The 27709-nt window shown below is 50.6% G+C and overlaps 1 protein-coding gene across 2 annotated transcripts; it reads left to right on the top strand.

The window, feature by feature from the left end:
* The first annotated feature begins 1747 nt into the window (after positions 1-1747).
* On the top strand, positions 1748-27151 carry tiam2b (TIAM Rac1 associated GEF 2b). 2 transcript variants are annotated; one of them, XM_072362049.1, is made up of 23 exons: positions 1748-1943; positions 5203-6288; positions 8445-8892; positions 8998-9170; positions 9853-10077; positions 10842-11027; positions 11119-11265; positions 13832-13897; positions 14705-14783; positions 14912-15001; positions 15143-15328; positions 15575-15666; positions 19475-19663; positions 19950-20018; positions 20093-20218; positions 20403-20511; positions 20612-20791; positions 22090-22208; positions 22310-22418; positions 22510-22568; positions 23849-23939; positions 24006-24093; positions 25306-27151. In XM_072362049.1, exons 2-23 carry the CDS (start codon positions 5209-5211, stop codon positions 25841-25843), a joined length of 4449 nt encoding a protein of 1482 aa, XP_072218150.1. In that variant the 5' UTR covers positions 1748-1943; positions 5203-5208; the 3' UTR covers positions 25844-27151. The 2 variants fall into 2 exon arrangements, with proteins under 2 accessions (XP_072218150.1, XP_072218149.1); XM_072362048.1 differs by having other exon boundaries at positions 13829-13897.
* Positions 27152-27709: the final 558 nt, after the last annotated feature.

Below are 27709 nucleotides of genomic sequence, written 5' to 3'. Positions count from 1 at the left end.
CCATCAGGCTCCATGGCGCCACCATCAGGCTCCATGGCGCCACCATCAGGCTCCATGGCGCCACCATCAGGCTCTATGGCGCCACCATCAGGCTCCATGGCGCCACCATCAGGCTCCATGGCGCCACCATCAGGCTCCATGGCGCCACCATCAGGCTCTATGGCGCCACCATCAGGCTCTATGGCGCCACCATCAGGCTCTATGGCGCCACCATCAGGCTCTATGGCGCCACCATCAGGCTCTATGGGCCACCATCAGGTCTATGGGCCACCATCAGGCTCTATGGGCCACCATCAGGCTCTATGGCGCCACCATCAGGCTCCGTGGCGCCACCATCGGTCTCCGTGGCGCTCTGCACGTTCAGAAGCAGAAGAACTGGAATAAATGTGCTCAGATGTTCCACTTTGGGAGCAGGTGGCATTCCTCCATACAAACCCACAGGACTCCATCTGCATTCATCACACTTTCCAGCGCCGATCCGATTCATTCTTCTCATATGCTGGCCTCACGCCGGCCGGAGGGCGGGGCCGAGGAGGGGGGAGCGGCGTCTTTGTGGAGAAGAATGGGGGGGTCGCCGGTGGCGGGGCGGCAGATGGCCGATGGAGACAAAAGTGAGCTGCAGACTTTGTCCTTTCAGAGCTGCTGCTGCACACAAAGCAGCTCAGGCCTGGGGGGTGGAGGGGGGGTCGGCTGCACCCTGAAAAGGCCGAGACGCCAGCTCGGGTCCAAGGAAAGTCCTGGTTTCAGAGCTCAGATCAGCTCAGATTCATCTTTAATCCTCTTTCAGTGACTTCTGAAGTCTGATCGATCGCCGTTTTTACGCCTCCGAGAGGCGGAAGCTCCGTCCCTTTAGGGCTGCTTTCCCAAATCATTGATTGTTTAGTCCATAAAACGTCAGAAAGTTGGAAATGAAGAGCAACAAAGAGCAGCTTTTCCTCTTCCTGAGGTTATTGATCCGTTATTAAAGTGAAGTTTTATCGATAAGACGCCGAAAACCAAAGTTTACTTTCAGGTGAAACTTTCCTGAGTTCCTGGCAGCTCCAGCTGTCGGGGGCTCGTCCTCCTCGAGGTCAGAGGTCAGTGTTGCGTTCAGGGGTCGGCGGTGCATTGTGCGCCTCCTGTGGGACGGGATGGGCGGCGCCCTGCTCGTGCACGGTGACCTCTGACCCCTCAGGAAATGAGTTTGTGCTCCTCGGAGGACGTCTGATTGTGTTTGAAGCTGAAGATTCACAGTCAGCTTCTTTCTGTTCACTCAGAGATGCTGAAACAGTCCAACATCCTTCTTTTTATTCATGTCAGTCCGTTTTCTGCCTCATCAGGGCTGATTTCCACCTCAGGAGCAGAGAAGATGGGCAGGAAACGGTCAAATCCAACCGTCAGAAGCTGGTCCAAGACTTCTGTTTGATTAAACTCTGAGGGAACGCTCGGTCTAACGGGTTTATCGCCTGTAAACTTCTCTGTATGTCCGGCTTCATCTGCAGAAAGCTGTGGGACCGTCTTATAGTTCTTTATCTGGTCCTTCGAGCCTTTCCTTCTAATGACCAAGTTGAGCCGATGAGCCTCCTGTTGGCTGCAGGTCAGAAAGCTTTGGAAGCCTGTTGGTGGACGGCGTCCTCCCTGAAAGCCCGATGAGCTCAGCCTGCAGATTCATGTTTGACAGGAAGAGAAGCAGGAGAAAATTGCTCAGAAATTCCAGAAAACCAAAATAAACAGAAGAGTGAGGAGGTCTGGTTTCAGAGCAGAAACGTCATGGAAGAGGAGGAGGAGTCGTACAGAAAGAAGGTCTGTGTGCTGAAGCTGATGAAGCCCCGCCCCCCTCTGTTCTCCCCCCACAGATGAGCTGCTGCAGAGCGGCGAGCCGGCAGAGCGGCAGCTGGAGGAGTTCAGAGGAGGCAGCAGGACGAAGCATGAGGCAGCAGCCGAGGATCTGAGAACACAAACCGGTAAAACTCTCCGTCCTCCTCACGCTTTCAGCCAATCACAGCTCAGCCAGTTACTGCTTCTTCACTTTATCACGACAGAATGAGACGTTTTCAGTGTTTTTATCAGAGAGTTTCAGACCAAACGAATCACTCAGAAACTAACGGTTCATTTAATGTTCGAACTGAGACGGAAACCAGAGGAAACGTGACGTTTAAAAGTCTCTTCTGATGGTTTAAAGCTGGAGTGGAACCAGTTATTTCCAGCAGATTGTTTTTAAACCTTTTTATTAAGAAATGCGTAATTCAGAATTTTAAAAAACAAACACAATCAGTGATTTTTAGGGTTTTTTTTTGCATTTTAATGAATTTCTATTCATCTAAATGATGCAAATGAACAAAAAAACTCACTTTATAGAGAAAATACAACCAGATTTATTAAGGTCCATTTAATGCAAACTCAGGGCTGAACCAGAACTGATCCGGACCCATAATCAGGGTCCAAAGCTTCTACTTTATTAAGGTCCATTTAATGCAAACTCAGGGCTGAACCAGAACTGATCCGGACCCATAATCAGGGCCCAAAGCTTCTACTTTATTAAGGTCCATTTAATGCAAACTCAGGGCTGAACCAGAACTGATCCGGACCCATAATCAGGGTCCAAACTTCTACTTTATTAAGGTCCATTTAATGCAAACTCAGGGCTGAACCAGAACTGATCCGGACCCATAATCAGGGTCCAAAGCTTCTACTTTATTAAGGTCCATTTAATGCAAACTCAGGGCTGAACCAGAACTGATCCGGACCCATAATCAGGGTCCAAAGCTTCTACTTTATTAAGGTCCATTTAATGCAAACTCAGGGCTGAACCAGAACTGATCCGGACCCATAATCAGGGTCCAAAGCTTCTACTTTATTAAGGTCCATTTAATGCAAACTCAGGGCTGAACCAGAACTGATCCGGACCCATAATCAGGGTCCAAAGCTTCTACTTTATTAAGGTCCATTTAATGCAAACTCAGGGCTGAACCAGAACTGATCCGGACCCATAATCAGGGTCCAAAGCTTCTACTTTATTAAGGTCCATTTAATGCAAACTCAGGGCTGAACCAGAACTGATCCGGACCCATAATCAGGGTCCAAAGCTTCTACTTTATTAAGGTCCATTTAATGCAAACTCAGGGCTGAACCAGAACTGATCCGGACCCATAATCAGGGTCCAAAGCTTCTACTTTATTAAGGTCCATTTAATGCAAACTCAGAGCTGAACCAGAACTGATCCGGACCCATAATCAGGGTCCAAACTTCTACTTTATTAAGGTCCATTTAATGCAAACTCAGAGCTGAACCAGAACTGATCCGGACCCATAATCAGGGTCCAAAGCTTCTACTTTATTAAGGTCCATTTAATGCAAACTCAGGGCTGAACCAGAACTGATCCGGACCCGTAATCAGGGTCCAAAGCTTCTACTTTATTAAGGTCCATTTAATGCAAACTCAGAGCTGAACCAGAACTGATCCGGACCCATAATCAGGGTCCAAAGCTTCTACTTTATTAAGGTCCATTTAATGCAAACTCAGAGCTGAACCAGAACTGATCCGGACCCAGAATCAGGGTCCAAAGCTTCTACTTTATTAAGGTCCATTTAATGCAAACTCAGGGCTGAACCAGAACTGATCCGGACCCGTAATCAGGGTCCAAAGCTTCTACTTTATAACAGCAGCATCAGGAGAAAAATGTTTGGATTCTGTTGCCTGAAACGGCCTCTGGTCCGGAGCAGTCTACTTCCTGGAACATGAAAACATACTTTCAGCAGAATATCAAGTTTTTTTATTTACAAAAAGAAAACTGTAAAAGTTTTACATTTCTTTACTTGTGGCGCCTGCAGTGATGTCACTGCGGATACTCGACTGAGATGAAACTTGACTTTGACTAATCGCTGGACAGCTTTACAGCAGCCAACAGGCTGTATAAGTAACTTAATGCAACTTAAAACACACTAAGAGGCACATTATGGAGCCCAAAGGACGCCACAACAGGCTGCAAATCTGCCACAACGGCTCTTCGCTGCCATTAAAGTGAGAAAGAAGAAATAATGGAGCTGGAATAACACTTTCTGGAGGAAAACAACATGAAGCAACTTCTGCAGCTTCTCCTTCTTTGGGCTGTTAGCTGTTAGCTGTTAGCATCCTCTCAGCTGCATCACTCTTTCTGTCTGAGTTTAACCATGAACTGAGGATCTGGGATAGGACTATGTGGTGATCACATGATCTGTGACTGAAGGATGGAGCAGTAAAGTCGGCTGATCGGCGCTCGGGTCCGAACAAACGTACATCTACGTGTAATAGCATGTTGCTGCCACCTGGGGGCAGCATCGTAAAAGTGAAGGACAGTCTGAGCTGTGGGCTGCTCTTGGTTGTGTCGGTTCTGTTGTTGGTCCTTTAGCTTAGCTCTGAAGTCAGTGGACAATGATTCTCCAGTTCTGCAGGTGGTTCTTTACGGTTTTTGGAGTTTTATCCTCATTGTTGCCCAATCGGTTGCTGTCGGAATCTCTGACCTCAACCTGCTCACTTCAGCCAATAAGTATTCAATCAATACTTAGTGTCATCGCCAAAGGTTTCCCTTTTTTGAGGAAAACATGGCCTTCTCAGTGAAGTTTTAGCTGTTGTGATGAATCTGCTGACTGATGGAAAGCCATTTTATACTCAGTTTATTTGATAAAACCCGACTGTGTTCAGGGTAACGGTGCTATTGATTTCTAATTTGTCGGTCGATGACCAGGGAAATCAAACAACCGATCGGTCCAGGTCTCAGCGGGACTGAAACATAGAAGCAGATCGGCGACTGTGAGGTCTGACAACATGCTCTGAACCCATCAGCCACTGCAGCGTGATGTCATGTTGATCAGGGCTGCTGAGTCCAGGTGCATCATGGGTAATGTAGAGTGTTTCTGTTGTAGCTGCTGTTGTTTACGTTGTGTAAATACATCAGCAGTGAGCAGAAAATGAGACAAAGGGGGGTCAGCAGCTGATTTCTACCCGAGGCCTCGTTGTCAGAGAGTCTGGCTTTGATGGGGACGGCACTCGGCGTGCAGGTGGTCGTGGTTACGATGCAGGCGTTGAGCCTGTTGAAGTGGTTCAACGCCTCAGAGTTAAAGTTTCATGAAAGAATCTCTGACAGCCGACAGCGTGCCTCAGCGTCAGCTTTGGTAGATCCCTGCTGTCGTTCACCTCCTCTGTTTGTCTCGTGTTGATGATGTCATCTCCTTGCTCCTCCTCCAGGTTGTCATGGGAAACGCTGACAGTCACAGCAGCTTCATCTCTCCCGTCAAACCTTCCTGCTCCATCAAGTTTTCCTCCAGGACGGAGGAGGTGCCCTCAGCTCGCAGCTGGTGGCGGAGCAGCCAGGGCAGCTGCAGGAGCCGGGGGCGGAGCTACCAGAGCCAGCACGCCACCGGCACGCCCCACACTTCCTGGCACTATGAGCACGCGCCCAGGGGAGGCTCCCCTCAGAGGTTTACCCGGGTGGAGCGGCCGCAGGGCACCAGCAGGACTCAGTTTGGATACCGGGGGAGTGGCGGCGAGCGGGCGTCTCTGGAGAGTGGCGGCAGCCCCAAGGTGCTGCTCAGCAAAGATGGCAGCATGAGGGTGGAGTTCACCAACGCCAGGGTGGTCCCCGTGGAGCCTCAGGGGCCACCACCCGGTGCCGCCGCCGGCCAGGAACCGTCCCTCCGCACCAGCAAAGGCAGCTCGCTCAGCTCTGACGGCTCCTGGTACGACTCGCCGTGGGGCACCGGCGGCGAGCTGACCGACAACGTGTTTGTGTGCGAGCAGAACGCCGACAACAGCAGCGGCTACAACACCTTCTCCTCCACCCGCACCGAGGAGACCGCCACCAGCAGCGGCTACAACACCTGCTCCTCCGCGCAGGTGGAGGACATCTCACCTGGATTTAGCTCCGCCCTCCTCCTCCACACAGCCGAGACCGCCGTAGGCTACAACACCTGCTGCACGGAGGACAGCGGCATCGGAGACTCCATGATCCTGCAGCCGGACCTCAGTCTGGTTTCAGCGTCCAGTGTCTACAGCAGCCGCAACACGCTGGCCGCCTTCCCCACGGCGCCGGGTGCCTCCCTGCAAGAGCAGCTCGCCACCGCCGCGCTGGATGACGTTATCCACGGGGAGGAGGGTTCAGTCGGAGGGGTGGAGCAGCGGTACTCCTCCCACACGCTGCCCTGCCGCAAGCCAGAGCCAGCAAGCGCCGCCGCCGCCGCCACCGGGAACAACCGGAAAGACTTCCTGAAGAGTCGAATCAGACAACTGAGCGACTGGACGGGAAGTTTGAGCCGGAAGAAGAGGAGGATCCAGGTGAGAACGCCAACGCACGCCAACATACGCCAACATACGCCAACATACGCCAACGCACGCCAACGCACGCCAACGCACACCAACGCACACCAACGCACGCCAACATACGCCAACATACGCCAACGCACACCAACACACACCAACGCACGCCAACATACGCCAACATACGCCAACATACGCCAACGCACACCAACTCACACCAACATACGCCAACGCACACCAACGCACGCCAACATACGCCAACGCACACCAACTCACACCAACATACGCCAACGCACACCAACTCACACCAACGCACGCCAACGTACGCCAACGCACACCAACGCACACCAACGCACACCAACGCACACCAACGCACGCCAACGTACGCCAACGCACACCAACTCACGCCAACGCACGCCAACATACGCCAACATACGCCAACATACGCCAACATACGCCAACACACACCAACGCACGCCAACGCACACCAACGCACACCAACGCACACCAACGCACGCCAACGCACGCCAACGCACACCAACGCACACCAACGCACACCAACGCACGCCAACGTACGCCAACGCACACCAACGCACACCAACGCACACCAACGCACGCCAACGTACGCCAACGCACACCAACTCACGCCAACTCACACCAACGCACACCAACGCACGCCAACATACGCCAACGCACGCCAACGCACACCAACACACACCAACGCACGCCAACATACGCCAACGCACGCCAACATACGCCAACGCACACCAACACACACCAACGTACGCCAACGCACACCAACGCACGCCAACGTACGCCAACGCACACCAACGCACGCCAACGTACGCCAACTCACACCAACGCACACGCCAACATACGCCAACGCACGCCAACATACGCCAACGCACACCAACATACGCCAACGCACGCCAACATACGCCAACGCACGCCAACGTACGCCAACTCACACCAACGCACACGCCAACATACGCCAACTCACACCAACGCACACCAACACACGCCAACATACGCCAACGCACACCAACATACGCCAACATACGCCAACGCACACCAACTCACACCAACATACGCCAACGCACACCAACATACGCCAACGCACACCAACATACGCCAACGCACGCCAACATACGCCAACTCACACCAACATACGCCAACGCACACCAACATACGCCAACTCACACCAACGCACACCAACACACGCCAACATACGCCAACGCATACCAACACACGCCAACGCACACCAACACACGCCAACATACGCCAACGCATACCAACGCACACCAACACACGCCAACACACGCCAACATACGCCAACGCATACCAACGCACGCCAACATACGCCAACTCACACCAACGCACACCAACATACGCCAACGCACACCAACGCACGCCAACATACGCCAACTCACACCAACATACGCCAACTCACGCCAACGCACGCCAACATACGCCAACATACGCCAACTCACGCCAACATACACCAACACAAGCCAACTCACACCAACATACGCCAACGCATACCAACGCACGCCAACATACGCCAACTCACACCAACGCACGCCAACATACACCAACTCACGCGCCAACGCACGCCAACATACGCCAACACAAGCCAACGCACGCCAACGCACGCCAACATACGCCAACATACGCCAACACACGCCAACGCACGCCAACATACGCCAACTCACACCAACGCACGCCAACATACACCAACTCACGCGCCAACGCACGCCAACATACGCCAACACAAGCCAACGCACGCCAACGCACGCCAACATACGCCAACACACACCAACGCACGCCAACATACGCCAACGCACGCCAACATACGCCAACATACGCCAACATACGCCAACACAAGCCAACGCACGCCAACTCACACCAACATTCGTGCACGTAAAGGCTGATTAACGGTCGTCAGACCCACAAATAGAAAGATTTCTAAAGTTCTGTCCCAGCTGGTTCCATCGGTGGGCGGAGCCTCAGACTCACCAGTTAAACTGTAAAGGAGGGGAACAGTCAGTGAAATCAGCTCATAAACTCCTGAAAGTAGATTTACGATCCAGCAGCAGTAAATAAACCCGGCAGAACTTCATCAGAACACCTGAGGTTGTTACGTAGGAACTGGATCAGAACTGTTTTCTCTGCAGGAGCCACACGGCAGCGACACCAACGGGCTGAGCGCCTGCACCACGCAGTGGGCCTGCAACCCTCTCCACCCCCTCAACCAGAACCACTTCCTTCCGGCCCACTGTGGCTCCTCCAGGAGCCTCAACCAGAACCAGAACCCCAGCAGCGACGCTCAGAGGCAGAACGTCTACGAAAGCTTCATGCAGGAGCTGGAGACGGGCTGCAGCAGCACCGCCGACCGGACCGAGCCGTCCGACGGGGACGAGGAAGACGAGGTGGAGATGGACGGGGAGGCGGAGCTGGGAGGCGGCGCGGGGGAGGAGCTGGAGGTGCAGTTTGAGAAGGAGCAGGGCGTGGTGCGGCGGGCGGGGTGGCTTTCCTTCAAAGCCCTCATCAGCGTCAGCAGGGACCGGAAGCTGGAGCTGGTCGCCCGCCGCAGGTGGAAACAGTTCTGGGTGACGCTGAAGGGTGAGTCCGACTGCGGGGGGGCAGGCGCTCTCACATCCAGCTCATATGTGAGCTGCACTACGGAAGCCTGGAAGGTCATAAGTTAGCATGATGTCGTCCCCTCAGGCTGCACGCTGCTGTTTTATGAGACGTTTGGGCGGAGCGGCGCCGAGCAGGAGCTCTCTCCTCGCTACGCCCTGTTGGCCGACGACAGCATCGTCCAGGCCGCCCCCGAACATCCCAGGAGGGAACACGTCTTCTGTCTGAGCAACGCCTACGGAGACGTCTACCTGCTCCAGGTGAGCGCCGCCTTGCCCGGGGGTCCTTGAACGCAGCACAGTGAGTGTTTCTTCACATCTCTGAGGAGAACTCTTCTTCTTCTCCTCCTTCTGTTTCTACTTGAATCCGTTCAGCTGTCTGCTTTGGTTTCTCCGTTTCCTCCCTCTGCTGCCGGCAGATGTTCACAGCTGTTTCTGAGCTGAAACCTGTCGTTCTCGGGCGCGTTTCTTGGTTAAAACAATGGAGTCAGGCGAAAGAAACCGTTCTTTATGCTAAGATGAGTTAAACCTCTCCTGGATGCACATCTGCACTAAGACTGCAGGACTTCTGGGGTCAGAGGTCACAGAGTTTTAAAAATAGACGCGGCACACTTCCTGTGTCCTCCCCAGAGAAACGAGCCCAGAGAGCTCGCCGTTATCCCAGAGTAACTGCTTCTCCAACAGCCCGGAGGGTGGGGGGGCACCGAGGTGTGGAGCAGCTTTTGTTAGCTTTTGTTAGCTTTTGTTAGCTTTTGTTAGCTTTTGTTAGCTTTTGTTAGCGGCTAATTACTGCAACAAATGCTCCTCTTTACGAGGAAGTGAATCTGACCCGGTTCCCTAAACACCAGCAGCTGCTGGTGTCTGGAAGATGCTTCAGGGAACATTTCAGACCCGGGTTTTTACCTTTTAAAGTGTAACAGCTGGTTCTGTCCGTCCCGTCCAGGCCACCAACCAGACGGACCTGGAGAACTGGGTGACGGCGATCCACTCGGCGAGCGCCGCCCTGCTGGCCCGGCGTCAGGGGAAGGAGGACACGCTGCGGCTGCTGCGCTGCCGGAGCCGCTCGCTGCTGCACAAGATCGACATGGATGGGAAGATGAAGAAGATGGCCGAGCTGCAGCTGTCCGTCATCAAGGAGCAGAAGAACCGGAGGGCGGTGGAGAACCAGGTCAGTGAGGCGGGTCGGCAGAACCGGGCCGTTTAAAAGTTCTGTCCCAGCTGAAGTTTTACCATTAAAGCCTGATTACAACCAGAAAATCCAGGTTTTTATCAGCTCCCAGAACAAATCCTCAGATTTAAAAGTGAAAAATTTTCTGAATATATTCATCATTTATTAAAACGAAGCCAAAGAAGAGCTTTGGGATGTCCTTCAAGAAGCCTGGAGAACTATTCCTGAAGACTCCTTAAAGAAATGACAGAAAGCTTGTCTCAGAGGGTTCAGGCTGTGTTGGAGAATAAAGGAGCTCAGACCAGAAATTCACTTTAAAGCTGCTCAGAACTGAGAAAAAACTCTGTTTCTGCCTCAGATTCTGGGTTCATGTTCAGGTTGTTTCAGTAAACCTCTGAGCTGTAAAGACTCAGCACTGATAAAGTCTGATAAAGCCGTCAGCAGCAGCTCTGAGTCAGAGGAAAGTGTAGCAGGGGAGGTTCTTACATGACGATCAGCAGGATGTTCTGGCAGCTGCTCGGCAGAAAAAGGTCCAGATGTTGGAGCTGTTAGCAGCAGCCTGAAGCAACATGTGGCTCAGACCGTTAAAGGAGCCAGAAGAACACCTCCTCCTCCTGCTGGCTGCAGGTTAACGGCTCGTTTCAGGATCCAGGTCCAGTCATGAAGGTTCTGAAGGTTCAGGGGGGGGACAGGAGGTCACAGCTTTGTTGGGATTTAAAGATGGCCGCCTGGGGGGTAAGTCCTGTTTAACCATCTGTGTTCAGATCCAGCAGTGGGAGCAGAACCTGGAGAAGCTGAACCTGGGTCTGTTCAGACTCAGGTGTTACCTGTCCAGCCTGCAGGGCAGCGAGCTCCCCAACCCCAAGAGCCTCCTCGCCGTGGCCAGCCGGCCGTCCAAGAGCATGCTGGGACGTCTGGGCGTGTTCTCCGTGTCCTCCTTCCACGCTCTGGTAAGAAGCTGCGCCTGAAACGCTTCCACCTGTCGGACAGGTGAAACTGAGGTGTTCACATCCTGATCTGTGACTCTTTGGGCTCGTGCAGGTGTGCAGCCGGGAGGAGGCGCCGCTGCGGCGCCGCTGCCGCTCGCTGTCAGGAGGAAGTGGCAGGAAAAGAGGCCTGCCGTCCTCTCTGAAGGTTCTGAGCGGGCTGAGCAGACCCAGACGGGACGGGAAACCCTCTGATCCCCAGGTAATAGACCGCACCGCAACACCTCTCTGCAGTTTGAGGAGGATGAGTGGGCGGGGCTTAGAGGGCGAGGTTTCCTCGTTAAAAGGGGAACTTTCACACAAAGGGGAACTAAATAAACACCAGGGTTCAGTTTTACACCTGCTGGTGACCTCAGACGCCCTGATATCTGCTCCCAGGAGCAGGAAGAAGGAGTTTTACACTTCAGACGCCCTGATATATGCTCCCAGGAGCAGGAAGAAGGAGTTTTACACTTCAGACGCCCTGATATATGCTCCCAGGAGCAGGAAGAAGGAGTTTTACACTTCAGACGCCCTGATATATGCTCCCAGGAGCAGGAAGAAGGGTTTTTACACTTCAGACACCCTGATATATGCTCCCAGGAGCAGGAAGAAGGAGTTTTACTCTTCAGACGCCCTGATATATGCTCCCAGGAACAGGAAGAAGGAGTTTTACACAATATGTCACCTTTAATTTTAGAAATGCAGATTTTGTCTCCAGTCATTTGTGCTGAGAGTTAATGAAAAAAGGACAATAAAGATGCGTTCAGGAGCTTCCTCAGAGGAGGCCACAGCTGGATGAGGGTCAGGTTTCACTGAGCTGTTCTCGGATCAGATGAAATGTTACAGCCTGGTTTCTGAGCAGCGTGACTCACTGAAGCACATCTGGAGCTGGTTACTGCTCGTGTGGCAGAGAACAGAACCAGAACACGGTTCCCGGACCTCCACGGCTCTGCTGTCCGGGAGGTTCTTCCTGTAAGGAGGTTCTCTGCTGGACGAATGTTTCCAGTTCTGTTTGGGGTTAATCCTGTGAGTAACTGTTCAGGAAATAGTTCTCCAGCACAGCTGGTGACTAAGCTGGTGCTGCGTTCAATGTCTCACTGCAGCTGGTGCTGCGTTCAATGTCTCACTGCAGCTGGTGATGCATTCAATGTCTCACTGCAGCTGGTGATGCATTCAATGTCTCACTGCAGCTGGTGATGCGTTCAATGTCTCACGGAAGCTGGTGATGCGTTCAATGTCTCACGGCAGCTGGTGATGCATTCAACGTCTCACAGCAGCTGGTGATGCGTTCAATGTCTCACGGCAGCTGATGATGAAGCTGGTGATGCGTTCAATGTCTCACTGCAGCTGGTGATGCGTTCAATGTCTCACGGCAGCTGGTGATGCGTTCAATGTCTCACGGCAGCTGGTGATGCGTTCAACGTCTCACGGCAGCTGGTGATGCGTTCAACGTCTCACGGCAGCTGGTGATGCGTTCAACGTCTCACGGCAGCTGGTGATGCGTTCAATGTCTCACGGCAGCTGATGATGAAGTTGGTGATGCGTTCAATGTCTCGCGGCAGCTGATGATGAAGCTGGTGATGCGTTCGCTGTCTCACGGCAGCTGGTGATGCGTTCATTGTCTCACGGCAGCTGGTGATGCGTTCAATGTCTCACGGCAGCTGGTGATGCGTTCAATGTCTCGCGGCAGCTGATGATGAAGCTGGTGATGCGTTCAATGTCTCACGGCAGCTGGTGATGCGTTCAATGTCTCGCGGCAGCTGATGATGAAGCTGGTGATGCGTTCAATGTCTCACAGTAGCTGATGATGCGTTCCATGTCTCACGGCAGCTGGTGATGCGTTCAATGTCTCACAGTAGCTGATGATGCGTTCAATGTCTCGCGGCAGCTGATGATGCGTTCAATGTCTCGCGGCAGCTGATGATGCGTTCAATGTCTCGCGGCAGCTGGTGATGCGTTCAATGTCTCACGGCAGCTGGTGATGCGTTCAATGTCTCACGGAAGTCACTGGTTTCAGCTCAGGCTTCAGCTGTAATTCTGAGGCTTTTATGATTTTCATCGCCCTTGAAGGTGATGTCAGTGGGATCCTTTTGGGAGTCACATCGCCGCCCCGTCTGCTCGCCACGCCGCTGCTGTCTGCTGGTCGGCGGTACAGCTTCTACACTCTGAACCCTCCAAACTGCAGTTTCTGTGCATCCATGTCAGATGAGTTCATGCGAGCAGAGATGAGTCATCATTACTTTATTGGGGTTTCCTCAGTCTGCAGCCGTCAGAAACACAGCCCGCCTTCTTGCTTCCTTCTCTGACTGACGGAGGTTAAAGTGTCAGATTGTTGCTCTTTCTCAGCTGGACCGAAGGTTTCTGCCCCCCACGGGACCACATTCTTCCTCATGGATACAGCATTTAGTAAATAAAGGCGAGAGGAGAAGAAGAGAGGAGGAGGAGAAATGATAATAAGGAGAGGACTCAGGGTTTGTTTAGCTGGACAGATGTTTGCTGTGTGGGGGCGTGTCTGAGGATTAGAAACTTTGAGCTTCTTTTATTCTCTGAATTCTTCTGTTAATCCCTCCACAGATGACTCCTCCTTCTTTCTTCAGCTCCTCTTCCACCTCCTCAGCGTCCTGCTGCTTCTTTCCTTCCCTTCCTCCCCCTCTTCTTTTTGTGATCTGATCATAATTAACTTCAGATTTTTAAATCTCTTTATTTTTCCTCCCGATTCGCTGTTTTTCTGAATAAAACACGAGTTTGGATTTGAATTTTTTCCTCTTTTGTGTTTCCTGCAGCAGAATCTGGACTGTGTCCCCAAACAGAGAGAGGTGGCGCCCTCTGCCGGTCGAGCTGCGGTACTGCAGGTGCATTCACTGTCCGTCTTGTTGTTGGAAAACTCAACACTGCTTTTATATGTAGTGTATTCTGATCAAACAAAAACTGTAAAATATGTTTCAAGAAAAATAAGAAATAAATGTGTTGAATTACAGCTGAATTACGGTGATAAATATGTGGCAAATGCTGCATTTGCTCTTTCATCACCTGTCATCGTATAAAATCTGTATAATTTTATTAATGATGAATGTGTTAATGTTGGTTCAGCCCACTGATTAATAACAACCTCTCTGCTGGTTTCATGTCAGCAGATTGAATAGAACAGACTTTATATCATCTTATATCAGGTAAACACAGAAATTAATTCAAGCTTCTCCTATTTGTGCAACTTACAAGTAAATCTAAAGTTAGACAAACTATAGAAAACATTCTTCCATAAATATGTTGCACAGCTTGTGTGAATCTTTGTGGGAATGTTCAGCTGTTTTAGTTCAGCTCATGGATTAAAAACATGTATCTGGGAGTATGAAGCAACATTAACATGTTTAGTGCTGAGATTTAGCTTTAGCTTCAAATTTAGCTTCAGATTTAGCTTCAAATTTAGCTTCAGATTTAGCTTTAGCTTCAAATTTAGCTTCAGATTTAGCTTCAGATTTAGCTTTAGCTTCAAATTTAGCTTCAGCTTTATCTTTAGCTTTAGCTTCAGCTTTAGCTTCAGGTTGAACTGATTTCATCATAAATCTTCTTCTTATCTGTGAGGTGGAGTTTGTTCACTCTGATGATGTCACGCTGGCTATAAAGTCAAAGTTAACAGGATCCGCGACTCTGTTTTTCAGCTGTGTGACGAGCAGCAGCTTCCAGCTGTTGGAGTTTTCTCTCTGCACATCTGCCGACCCGACGCTGAGCAGGACTTTGGTGAGAACAACCCCAGATAAGACAGTTTACATCACTGCTTGTTGGGTTTGAGTCCTTTTAAAGTCCAAAAAAGGTTTAACACACACCTTTAACACACACCTTACCTGTTTCTTCTTGTCCACCTGCAGGTTTTGCGGTGAACGGTCACATGGACGGAGCGGGTCAGAGTCACATCTTCATCAGCGAGGTCGACCCGCTGGGACCGTCGGCACGAGAAGGTAAAAGAGGAAAAGTCTGTTTTTATTCTTCAGAATCAACAGATCCTCTGATTTCATTGGTCTGATCCTGTGACATCACCTGTGACCTCACCTGTGACCTCACCTGTGACCTCACCTGTGTCCTCACCTGTGTCCCATCAGGTCTCCGGGCCGGTGACGAGGTCCTGGCTGTGAGCGGAGCCTCTGTGTCCGGACTGGACCTGGACCTCCTGCAGAGTCTCTTTGCACACCAGAACCTGCAGCTGCTGCTGCGGAGAGACCCCGGGGAGGCCGCCGGCGTCTGGCCCGACCTCGGCGACCCCGCTGACCTCCTCACCTGGAGCACAGGTACGACAGGCCGCTGTGAAGGCTTCATACAACAAGAACCAAATGACCAAAAAACACACTGGTGATGAAAGTGATTTCAGCTCTGATATCATCAGAATCAGAAAGTGCACACGTCAGTGATGTCATCATCGTTTGAAGGCGCTACTCCTCCCAGAGGATTCTGGGTGGACAGAAGCCTTCTTCTGGGTTTTTCTGTTGGATTTCTTTGACGATGACGTCATGAAACACTTCCTGTCAATGTCACAGATCGGCTGCTCGTCTCTGAGGCCGCCTGCTTCCCGCCTCCTGGCGTTCGTGATGTCATGGCGCCGCCTGAGGACGCTGAGCCACCTGAGCAGGTGAGGTTCAGTCTGTGGAAAGACTTTCTAAATCCTTTCTTCTGTCTCATGTATTGAATCACTTTCTAAAATCTGTCAGTCGGTGAACGTCACGGCGAGACTTTGACTGTCAGGAGACAATCCGACAGGTGAGAGTCTGAACCTCAGCGTGGTTAAAGACAGAAAATGTCGCTCGGTGCGAGCAGCTGCTTCGTATCAGGATACAAAACGTTTCAAAGGTGCTGATGGAGGCGTCTGTTGTTCATCTGAAGCACGAGGAACGGCTCAGCTGAGTCACGATTAACTGCAGGTAGCTGCTCTAACCTCCTCTGAACCTCAAACTCACCTGAAGAAATCTTTTCCCACAATCCTCCTCCGTGTCACATGACCTGCGGTCAGCCTGATAATCTGAGCTTACGCCGTCAGGAGTGTCTGTGCAGTCAGACAGACGGGATTAATGGCAGCCGCCTGCTGGAGCTGTAGATGTTTGTGAGCAGCTCCTCGTCTGCCGGCAGCAGCAACAGACCCAGGAGGCGACCTCTGACCCCGGCCCAGAACATGGGGGCTCTGTGCTGGGTGCTGCCGCTGGAGGAGGACGAGGAGACGCTGGAGGAAGAGGGGGAGGAGGAGGAGGAAGATGAAGGAGGGGCGGGGCTGGTGGAGCAGGTGGTGGAACTGCTGGACGAGGTGGTCTGCTGCCTGTGCTGTCAAGAACCTGCGGACAGCCGGGTTCTGCTGGTAAAAGGGGGTTCTGCTGCTAAACCGGAGGGTTGTGCTGGTTAACTGGAGGGTTCTGCTGGTAAAAAAAAGGGTTCTGCTGGTTAACTGGAGGGTTCTGCTGGTTAAAAGGGGGTTTCTGCTGGTAAACAGGAGGTTTCTGCTGGTAAAGAGAAGGGTTCTGCTGGTAAACAGGAGGGTTCTGCTGGTAAAAGGGGGTTCTGCTGGTTAACTGGATGGTTCTGCTGGTAAAGAGAAGGGTTCTGCTGGTTAACAGGGGGGTTCTGCTGGTAAAGAGAAGGGTTCTGCTGGTAAAAAAAAGGGTTCTGCTGGTTAACTGGAGGGTTCTGCTGGTTAAAAGGGGGTTTCTGCTGGTAAAGAGAAGGGTTCTGCTGGTAAAGAGAAGGGTTCTGCTGGTAAACAGGAGGGTTCTGCTGGTAAAAGGGGGTTCTGCTGGTTAACTGGATGGTTCTGCTGGTAAAGAGAAGGGTTCTGCTGGTTAACTGGAGGGTTGTGCTGGTAAACAGGAGGGTTCTGCTGGTAAAAGGGGGTTCTGCTGGTTAACTGGAGGGTTCTGCTGGTAAAGAGAAGGATTCTGCTGGTTAACTGGAGGGTTGTGCTGGTAAAGAGAAGGATTCTGCTGGTTAACTGGAGGGTTGTGCTGGTAAACAGGAGGGTTCTGCTGGTAAAAGGGGGTTCTGCTGGTTAACTGGAGGGTTCTGCTGGTAAACAGGAGGGTTCTGCTGGTTAACTGGAGGGTTCTGCTGGTTAACTGGAGGGTTCTGCTGGTAAACAGGAGGGTTCTGCTGGTTAACTGGAGGGTTCTGCTGGTAAACAGGAGGGTTCTGCTGGTTAACTGGAGGGTTCTGCTGGTTAACTGGAGGGTTCTGCTGGTAAACAGGAGGGTTCTGCTGGTTAACTGGAGGGTTCTGCTGGTAAAAGGGGGTTCTGCTGGTTAACAGGAGGGTTGTGCTGGTTAACTGGAGGGTTCTGCTGGTTAACTGGAGGGTTCTGCTGGTAAACAGGAGGGTTCTGCTGGTTAACTGGAGGGTTCTGCTGGTAAAAGGGGGTTCTGCTGGTTAACTGGAGGGTTCTGCTGGTTAACTGGATGGTTCTGCTGGTAAAGAGAAGGATTCTGCTGGTTAACAGGAGGGTTCTGCTGGTTAACTGGAGGGTTCTGCTGGTTAACTGGAGGGTTCTGCTGGTAAACAGGAGGGTTCTGCTGGTTAACTGGAGGGTTCTGCTGGTAAACAGGAGGGTTCTGCTGGTTAACTGGAGGGTTCTGCTGGTAAACTGGAGGGTTCTGCTGGTTAACAGGGGGGTTCTGCTGGTAAAGAGAAGGGTTCTGCTGGTTAACTGGAGGGTTGTGCTGGTTAACTGGAGGGTTCTGCTGGTAAAGAGAAGGATTCTGCTGGTTAACAGGAGGGTTCTGCTGGTTAACTGGAGGGTTCTGCTGGTTAACTGGAGGGTTCTGCTGGTAAACAGGAGGGTTCTGCTGGTTAACTGGAGGGTTCTGCTGGTAAACAGGAGGGTTCTGCTGGTTAACTGGAGGGTTCTGCTGGTAAACAGGAGGGTTCTGCTGGTTAACAGGGGGGTTCTGCTGGTAAAGAGAAGGGTTCTGCTGGTTAACTGGAGGGTTGTGCTGGTAAACAGGAGGGTTCTGCTGGTAAAAGGGGGTTCTGCTGGTTAACTGGAGGGTTCTGCTGGTAAAGAGAAGGATTCTGCTGGTTAACTGGAGGGTTGTGCTGGTAAAGAGAAGGATTCTGCTGGTTAACTGGAGGGTTGTGCTGGTAAACAGGAGGGTTCTGCTGGTAAAAGGGGGTTCTGCTGGTTAACTGGAGGGTTCTGCTGGTAAACAGGAGGGTTCTGCTGGTTAACTGGAGGGTTCTGCTGGTTAACTGGAGGGTTCTGCTGGTAAACAGGAGGGTTCTGCTGGTTAACTGGAGGGTTCTGCTGGTAAACAGGAGGGTTCTGCTGGTTAACTGGAGGGTTCTGCTGGTTAACTGGAGGGTTCTGCTGGTAAACAGGAGGGTTCTGCTGGTTAACTGGAGGGTTCTGCTGGTAAAAGGGGGTTCTGCTGGTTAACAGGAGGGTTGTGCTGGTAAACAGGAGGGTTCTGCTGGTTAACTGGAGGGTTCTGCTGGTTAACTGGAGGGTTCTGCTGGTAAACAGGAGGGTTCTGCTGGTTAACTGGAGGGTTCTGCTGGTAAAAGGGGGTTCTGCTGGTTAACTGGAGGGTTCTGCTGGTTAACTGGATGGTTCTGCTGGTAAAGAGAAGGATTCTGCTGGTTAACAGGAGGGTTCTGCTGGTTAACTGGAGGGTTCTGCTGGTTAACTGGAGGGTTCTGCTGGTAAACAGGAGGGTTCTGCTGGTTAACTGGAGGGTTCTGCTGGTAAACAGGAGGGTTCTGCTGGTTAACTGGAGGGTTCTGCTGGTAAACTGGAGGGTTCTGCTGGTTAACTGGATGGTTCTGCTGGTAAAGAGAAGGATTCTGCTGGTTAACAGGAGGGTTCTGCTGGTTAACTGGAGGGTTCTGCTGGTAAACAGGAGGGTTCTGCTGGTTAACTGGAGGGTTCTGCTGGTAAACAGGAGGGTTCTGCTGGTTAACTGGAGGGTTCTGCTGGTTAACTGGAGGGTTCTGCTGGTAAACAGGAGGGTTGTGCTGGTTAACTGGAGGGTTCTGCTGGTTAACTGGAGGGTTCTGCTGGTAAACAGGAGGGTTCTGCTGGTTAACTGGAGGGTTCTGCTGGTAAACTGGAGGGTTCTGCTGGTTAACTGGATGGTTCTGCTGGTAAAGAGAAGGATTCTGCTGGTTAACAGGAGGGTTCTGCTGGTTAACTGGAGGGTTCTGCTGGTAAACAGGAGGGTTCTGCTGGTTAACTGGAGGGTTCTGCTGGTAAACAGGAGGGTTGTGCTGGTTAACTGGAGGGTTGTGCTGGTTAACTGGAGGGTTGGCAGCTCAGATCATGATGATGATGAGGCGGCCGCTCTGTTAACATCTCATCCTCCTGAGATGCTCTCAGACCAGTGAAATGTTCCCGTCTCAGTCGGAGTTTGGAGCTGGGCTGTAGCGGGTCGTGTCTGAGCCTTGGTTCCTCTGTGTTCTCCCAGAACGTGGACCGGGTCTGTTCGCTGTATCAGACCTTCCCAGAGAGCCGAGCTCCGGACGCCGACATCCCCAAGAACCCGTACAGCAGGGAGGCCGGTCTGCAGCCGGCGAGCCCCGCCCACCTGAGCGCCTGTCAGCGCCTGAGAAAAGTCATCCAGGAGCTGGTCGACACCGAGAAGTCCTACGTGAAGGTGAGTACTTCAGGGACAACCCACTGTGTCGTTATTTTCCAACATTTATGTGAAATTAACAACAAAGACTTTTATTTTCATACATCCTGAAGCTCTGAGGTACGATATGTGAAAATTACATAAAAAATTCCTCTTAACTTCTGCGAATGTGACCTTTGGTCAGCCTGAAATAAAGAAGAAAAGAAAGAAATCAACAAGCTAAAATATTAACGTCCTGCCGGTGGGACAAACTCAGCCCCCCCCACATGTTTTACACCGTTGGAAAATGTTTCCTCCTCTCTGTCAGGATCTGGTGCGCCTGTTTGACATCTATCTGTCGCCGCTGCAGAAGGAAACGTTCCTCAGTAAAGACGAGGTGAGAACCGATCCGCACTGGGCCAGACTGTGGTTAGACGGCAGGTTGTGTCTCACACTGTGGCCTCCCCCCAGATGGAGGCGCTGTTCGGCAGTCTGCCGGAGATGTTGGACTTCCAGAGAGTCTTCCTCCAAACGCTGGAGGAGAGAATCGCCGCCTGTCCAGACTTCAGCAGCCTGGAAACTCCTGAACAGTTCAAGGTGAGAATCCATCAGCTGCTGCTGTTGGTTCTGTTTATTTCCCTGGATTTATCCATGTTTTATTTTCATTTTCAGTCTTTATTTTATGTATTTTCTATTTTCATTCTATATATTTTGTTCCTTTTTTATTATTTAGTTTGATTCCATCCTGTTTAACCTCAGTTTTCACCATTTCCTCTCTCAGAAGCTCCTTTTCTCGTTGGGTGGATCGTTTCTTTACTACGCCGACCACTTCAAGCTCTACAGTGGCTTCTGTGCCAACCACATCAAAGTCCAGAAGGTTCTGGAGAGAGGTGACGATCCGACTCCAGAACATCCGTTTCACCTCTTTACTTTAGATCTGAACAGTCTTAGGACAGATATTTAACCTGTAAATCATCATTTCTGATGCAGCAAAAACAGACGCAGCTTTCAAGCACTTCCTGGAGGCCAGGAATCCGACCAATCAGCACTCATCCTCTCTGGAGTCGTACCTGATCAAACCTGTTCAGAGAGTCCTCAAGTATCCACTGCTGCTGCGAGAGCTGGTGTCCCTGACTGATGTAGAGAGCCCTGAACACGCTCACCTGACAGGTAACACGCTCACCTGACAGGTAACACGCTCACCTGACAGGTAACACGCACACCTGACATGTAACACCCTCACCTGACAGGTAACGCGCTCACCTGACAGGTAACACGCTCACCTGACAGGTAACACGCTCACCTGACAGGTAACACGCTCACCTGACAGGTAACACCCTCACCTGACAGGTAACACGCTCACCTGACAGGTAACACGCTCACCTGACAGGTAACACCCTCACCTGACAGGTAACACCCTCACCTGACAGGTAACACGCTCTCCTGACAGGTAACATGCTCACCTGACAGGTAACACGCACACCTGACAGGTAACACGCTCACCTGACAGGTAACACCCTCACCTGACAGGTAACGCGCTCACCTGACATGTAACGCGCTCACCTGACATGTAACACGCTCACCCGACAGGTAACACCCTCACCCGACAGGTAACACGCTCACCCGACAGGTAACACCCTCACCTGACAGGTAACACGCTCACCTGACAGGTAACACGCACACCTGACAGGTAACACGCACACCTGACAGGTAACACGCTCACCTGACAGATAACACCCTCACCTGACAGGTAACGCGCTCACCTGACATGTAACACCCTCACCCGACAGGTAACACGCTCACCCGACAGGTAACACGCTCACCCGACAGGTAACACCCTCACCCGACAGGTAACACCCTCACCTGACAGGTAACACGCTCACCTGACAGGTAACACGCTCACCTGACAGGTAACACGCTCACCTGACATGTAACACGCTCACCCGACAGGTAACACGCTCACCCGACAGGTAACACGCTCACCCGACAGGTAACACGCTCACCCGACAGGTAACACGCTCACCCGACAGGTAACACCCTCACCTGACAGGTAACACGCTCACCTGACAGGTAACACGCTCACCTGACAGGTAACACGCTCACCCGACAGGTAACACCCTCACCTGACAGGTAACACGCTCACCTGACATGTAACACGCACACCTGACAGGTAACACCCTCACCTGACAGGTAACACGCACACCTGACATGTAACACGCTCACCTGACATGTAACGCGCTCACCCGACAGGTAACACGCTCACCTGACAGGTAACACGCACACCTGACAGGTAACACCCTCACCTGACAGGTAACACGCACACCTGACATGTAACACGCTCACCTGACATGTAACGCGCTCACCTGACATGTAACGCGCACACCTGACAGGTAACGCGCTCACCTGACGCTCATTACACACCTGAGAACATGTCATCACCAACTGCACTTCCTCCTCTGTCCACTCAGAGGCGCTCAGAGCGATGGAGAAGGTGGCGAGTCACATCAACGAGATGCAGAAGATCTACGAGGATTACGGCTGCGTGTTCGACCAGCTGGCGGCCGAACAGAGCGGACGCGACAAACAGGTGCGCCCTCATACACACTCACACACACACAGACACACAACCACACACGGATCACAACACCTGCAGGTTTACATCGGGCTGCTCTGCCGTCTCTCTCTCAGGTGACGGAGATCTCGATGGGGGAGTTTCTGGTCCACTCGTCGGTGGTTTGGCTGAATCCTCTGCCGTGTCTGCGGCGCTTCAGGAAGGAGCCGCAGCTCACTCTGTTCGGTGGGTCCAGACTCGCTCCACCTGCACCTTCACCTGTGTGCTCGGTGTGTTCAGGTTGTGTAGAATAACCCGGCTGCTGTTGTGTCCTCAGTGTTCAAACGAGCCGTCATCCTGGTTTATCGAGACACCACCAAGCTGAAGAAGAGGATGGTGAGTCCAGTTCTGCGCTTCATGGTGGTTTAAGCCTGAAACGGTTTCATCTGGTCTCTGCAGACCTGCGTGTTGGATTTTTAAAAACGAATCATCATTATGGAAGAGCAGAACCGTCACAGCAGGTCGTCTCTGCTTGGTGAAGCTGCTCAGTACCTGCTGCTGAGTTTCTGAGTGGTTGTAGAAGCAACAAACGGATACGTTCAGTTGTCTTGTGCATAAATTTATTAACACAAAGTACCGTTAACCCCTCAGCTGCTGTTTCACTCAGTGTAACCGCGAGTTTTGCACTGAAATCCGCTCATACGTCTGATTCCAACACAACAGACATCTGAAACAGTCACAGGTTCAGACTCGTGTCCTTTTAGTGTTGGAACAGCCTCGTCTTTCAGCCTCCCTGCACAGCCACTGGTTCATTTTCTGGAAGAATCTCTGAAGCAGAAACAAAGTACCTGCTCTGAACAGCTGGCTGAATCCTGGCTCTTTGCTGCGTGATAACGTTTGCTTTTAAAATGCTTGTGTTGGATCACGTGCACGCTGCAGCAGTCCTGCCTTTATTTACTGTGACATGTGATTAAAAATGTTGGAGAACAAAAGTGTCACAAGTGAAAGTTTGAGAGATTCGGATAAAGCGAGTTTCTTCTGCATGAAAACACAAAAACAGGCCCTTTTCTGAGCTTTGGGTGAAGTTTAAGATGATAAAACATCACTTTAACACCACAGATGAGACGGAAAAGACGGGAAATATCGGTTCTAAAACCCTAAAAACAAGTTCAGGACTTTTGCACTGCCAGATGGGTCTAAGACAGGTGAAACCCGACCCTATCAACCAGGTAGACATCAACCTAATTTGATCTAATTTGGACTGAAAACATTAAATCAAGTTCGAAAAATCACTTTGTATTTATTTGGACACGATGACTGTCCCCACATTTACAAAAGTCCCCATGGGGCGATGTGCGGTCAGATTTAGGTCCCCATTATGTATTAAAAACAAGTACACACACACACTGATCGTTTGGCTGCAGTGACGCTGAGCTCCAGCAGAGGGCAGCATGCTGTTACTTTCTGTTGTTTCCAGTTAGTTCTGCTGCTTCAAATCTTTATTTCAATCCATCAACACACAAGTTAGAAATAAAAGTAAAATTTAAATTACTTTACTAAAAGTTTACCTGTCAAATCAAAAACCACAAAAAGAAATGTTGAAAGTTAAATGATGGCGTGGAGCTTTTTGTTCGGACAGCTGGAGGAAACCTGATGTTTTGTTTGTTCCCTGACAGACGAGCTCCCGTTCGGCCGATCTGGACCCCTTCAGGTTCCGCTGGTTGATCCCGGTTTCAGCGGTTCAGGTCAGACCGGCCAGCGTCACAGGTCAGTGGGGGGGGGGCGTGTTGCTGCAGCCATGGTGGCGCTCGGCTGACTCGGCTGTGTTTCCAGGTTCAGACGACCCGTGCGTGTGGGAGCTGGTCCACAGCAGGTCGGAGGCGGAGGGCCGACCCGAGACCGTGTTCCAGCTGTGCAGCAGGTACGAACATCTGCTCATCGCTCAGTTCAGACGGGATTTAGCACAAAAACATCTCCAGTTCATCAACTCAAAAGCTTCAGAATACCTGGAAATGTTCAGATCTAACAATCACTTCCATGAAACAGCTGAAATTTAAGGAAAAAAAAACAACAAAAAATGAATATTTAGTTAAAACAACGACATGAATCAGCAGCTCGACTGATGATGAAATGTTGGAGAAACGGTGAGTTTGATCCTCAGATTATTAGAATCGGCTGAAGTTCTCTGGTTGTTTTCATCATTTAAAGCGAGTCAGAATCACTCGAATTCCTGCAAACACCGTGTTTGATGCTTTTGATCGGGATCTTATTGATCAGGAGTTTTTTGATCAGGATCTTTTTGATCAGGATCTATTTGATCAGGATCTTTTTGATCGGGATCTATTTGATCAGGATCTTTTTGATCAGGAGTTTTTTGATCAGGATCTTTTTGATCAGGATCTATTTGATCAGGATCTTTTTGATCAGGAGTTTTTTGATCAGGAACTTTTTGATCAGGATCTTTTTGATCAGGATCCTTTTGATCAGGATCCTTTTGATCGGGATCTTTTTGATCGGGATCTTTTTGATCGGGATCTATTTGATCGGGATCTTTTTGATCGGGATCTTTTTGATCGGGATCCTTTTGATCGGGATCGTTTTGATCGGGATCTTTTTAATCGGGATCTTTTTGATCGGGATCTATTTGATCGGGATCTATTTGATCGGGATCTTTTTGATCAGGATCTTTTTGATCAGGGGCTTTTTGATCAGGATCCTTTTGATCAGGATCTTTTTGATCGGGATCTTTTTGATCAGGATCTTTTTGATCAGGATCCTTTTGATCAGGATCTTTTTGATCGGGATCTTTTTGATCAGGATCTTTTTGATCAGGATCCTTTTGATCAGGATCTTTTTGATCGGGATCTTTTTGATCGGGATCTTTTTGATCAGGATCTTTTTGATCAGGATCTTTTTGATCAGGATCTTTTTTGATCAGGAGCTTTTTGATCAGGATCCTTTTGATCAGGATCTTTTTGACTCGCTGATGAAGCTCAGTGAACTGAAACCAAATCAACTTAGTTTGAAGTTTTTCCAAACTCTTGGAACAGCTGAATGTTCCTGAAAGGTGGTGACCGGGAACCTTTTCGTGGGGAACTGGGCGGACCTTTGACTCTTTCTGTTTGTGTTTCAGTGGTTTGGAGACGAAGGCCATCGTGCTGCGAGCTCTTCGCTCCCTCCTCAGGAGCCGGGCGCCCAGCGGCTCCCTGAGGAGGACCAAGCTGTCGACGGCTGAGAGGAGCGCCTCCTGGAGGAGGAGGCACGGATGCTCCGACCCTCAGAGGACGCCTCCTCATCAGCCGGAGGAGAGCTGCAGACCCGATGGCGTTCTGGGAGAAACCTGCTCGGAGCCTCTGCTGCCAAGCCACGCCGTCAACGCCGCCGCCGCCTCAGGGAGGAGGACGAGACTCTGCTCCCTGACCAGCGAGCTCGAGGCGCAGCTGCAGAGGCTCAACTTCGCCGAGGAGGAGCGTGGAGCCACCCCTGACGAGACGAGGCGGAGCTCCAGCCTGCGGAGGAGTCCTGGAGGAGACCCGCTGGACCTGAGCAGCCTCCTGGAGAGAGACTTCAGCGTTCAGAGCATGACCTCCGTCATCAACGAGGACTTCTTCTACGACTCGGTGCTGGGGATCCAGGCGGCCGCCGTCCCCGCCCTGCAGGGACACAGCTGACGTGGAGGCTGGGAGTCGGTCTGCAGTCCAGGAAGGTTCAACAGGTGGAAGATCAGAGCAAACAGAGGAGAGGAGGTGAAGAACACAGCTGAGGAGGTTCAACAGGTGGAAGATCAGAGCAAACAGAGGAGAGGAGGTGAAGAATACAGCTGAGGAGGTTCAACAGGTGGAAGATCAGAGCAAACAGAGGAGAGGAGGTGAAGAATACAGCTGAGGAGGTTCAACAGGTGGAAGATCAGAGCAAACAGAGGAGAGGAGGTGAAGAATACAGCTGAGGAGGTGAAGAACACAGCTGAGGAGGTGAAGAACAGTCGAGGAGGTGAAGAACACAGCTGAGGAGGTGAAGAACACAGCTGAGGAGGTGAAGAACAGTCGAGGAGGTGAAGAACACAGCTGAGGAGGTGAAGAACACAGCTGAGGAGGTGAAGAACAGTCGAGGAGGTGAAGAACACAGCTGAGGAGGTGAAGAACAGCTGAGGAGGTGAAGAACGCAGCTGAGGAGGTGAAGAACACAGCTGAGGAGGTGAAGAACACAGCTGAGGAGGTTCAACAGCTGGAACATCAGAGGAGGTCAAACTCAATTAACCACACAAAGAAAAACTGTTTTTAAACTAATTAAAAATTTTAGAAGAAAATAAATTCCTTCGAACAGATGAAACTACAACTTTAGTCAGAAAAGTTTAATTTCTTAACAAGAAAAATCAGAATTTATCCTCAAACTTTCTGCTTTTGAACAATCTTTCTGCTCAAGTTTTACTCGTGAAAATACGACTTCAACGTTTTAAACCGTGTTTCATCTCTAAAGTTTGGTCTCCTCAAACCTTTCAGATTGATTTCAGATTGATTTCAGAACTTTTAACTCGGGCTGAAACTGAACTTTGGACCAAGCAGCCGGAGGACAAACGCAATATTTCTGCTTCAGAGACGAACATTTCCTGTCCTGGAGGACCATGAGGAGTGAAGAAGGACCAGCGTGGATCATACATGACCTCAGGAACACGGCATAGGTCTGGTGCTGTAAATATTCATCAGTGTTCACTTTATTTTCCAGTTAAAGTTTCCGGATTTTCTTGACAAAAGCAGTTTCTGGTCAGAAATCTGAAGCTGCTGCATCAAATCAAAGCCTTTGTGTTTTCTCACTTTTATTTATGTTTATTTCTGTTGGAAGATGTTTGATTTTAAATGAACTTCAACTTATGAGTGTTTAAAGTATTTGGTAATTTATTTTCTTAAATATTCGTGTACGTCTTTATACGACGTGGTGATGAAAACGATCAATAAACTGCTACATGTTGAAGAGACTTTTCATCCCAGCTGTCCAGCCTGAAGCTCTCTTCATGGGCTACACATTAGATTCATGGGACCAGTCATCAGATGGATGTTATCTGGACATGAAGTCATGTGTTTACACCTGTTTTATAGATGCGTGTACTTCCTCATGTTGAACACTAGGGGGCGAAGTCTCTCCTCCAGCGAACAGCTCATCCATCCATTCTTTTTCTTTACCTGCTTCATCCAGCTCAGGTTACAGGGAACTGGTTCCTAATGGGTAAGATGTATATAAATATATATATATATATATGTATATATATATGAGCCTCCAGTGCTCAACAGCTCACTCATAATCTTAAATGTCTCCAGTTTGGTCCAATATGGAGTCTGCCTTCGCAGGAACAGGGATGGTCTTCACCTGAATGGTGAAGCATGACTTAAGGAACCAGTCACATGTTAAAACACTCCCAGCTTTTACTTCATATCTTTTGTTTTAGTTCTTTAAGATAGTTGATACAGTAAAAAAACCCTGAGAATGGTGATTTTACATGTAAAGCCCACAGAAAGAGAAGCCACACTTTGGTTTGGTTTGGT

The sequence above is a fragment of the Leuresthes tenuis genome, unplaced genomic scaffold, assembly GCF_036924035.1.
Source record: "Leuresthes tenuis unplaced genomic scaffold, fLeuTen1.0.hap1 SCAF_13, whole genome shotgun sequence".
Classification (NCBI taxonomy): Eukaryota; Metazoa; Chordata; class Actinopteri; order Atheriniformes; family Atherinopsidae; genus Leuresthes; species Leuresthes tenuis.
The sequence above is the reverse complement of the archived record's forward strand: the minus strand, read 5'-3'. Positions and strand labels throughout refer to the sequence as shown.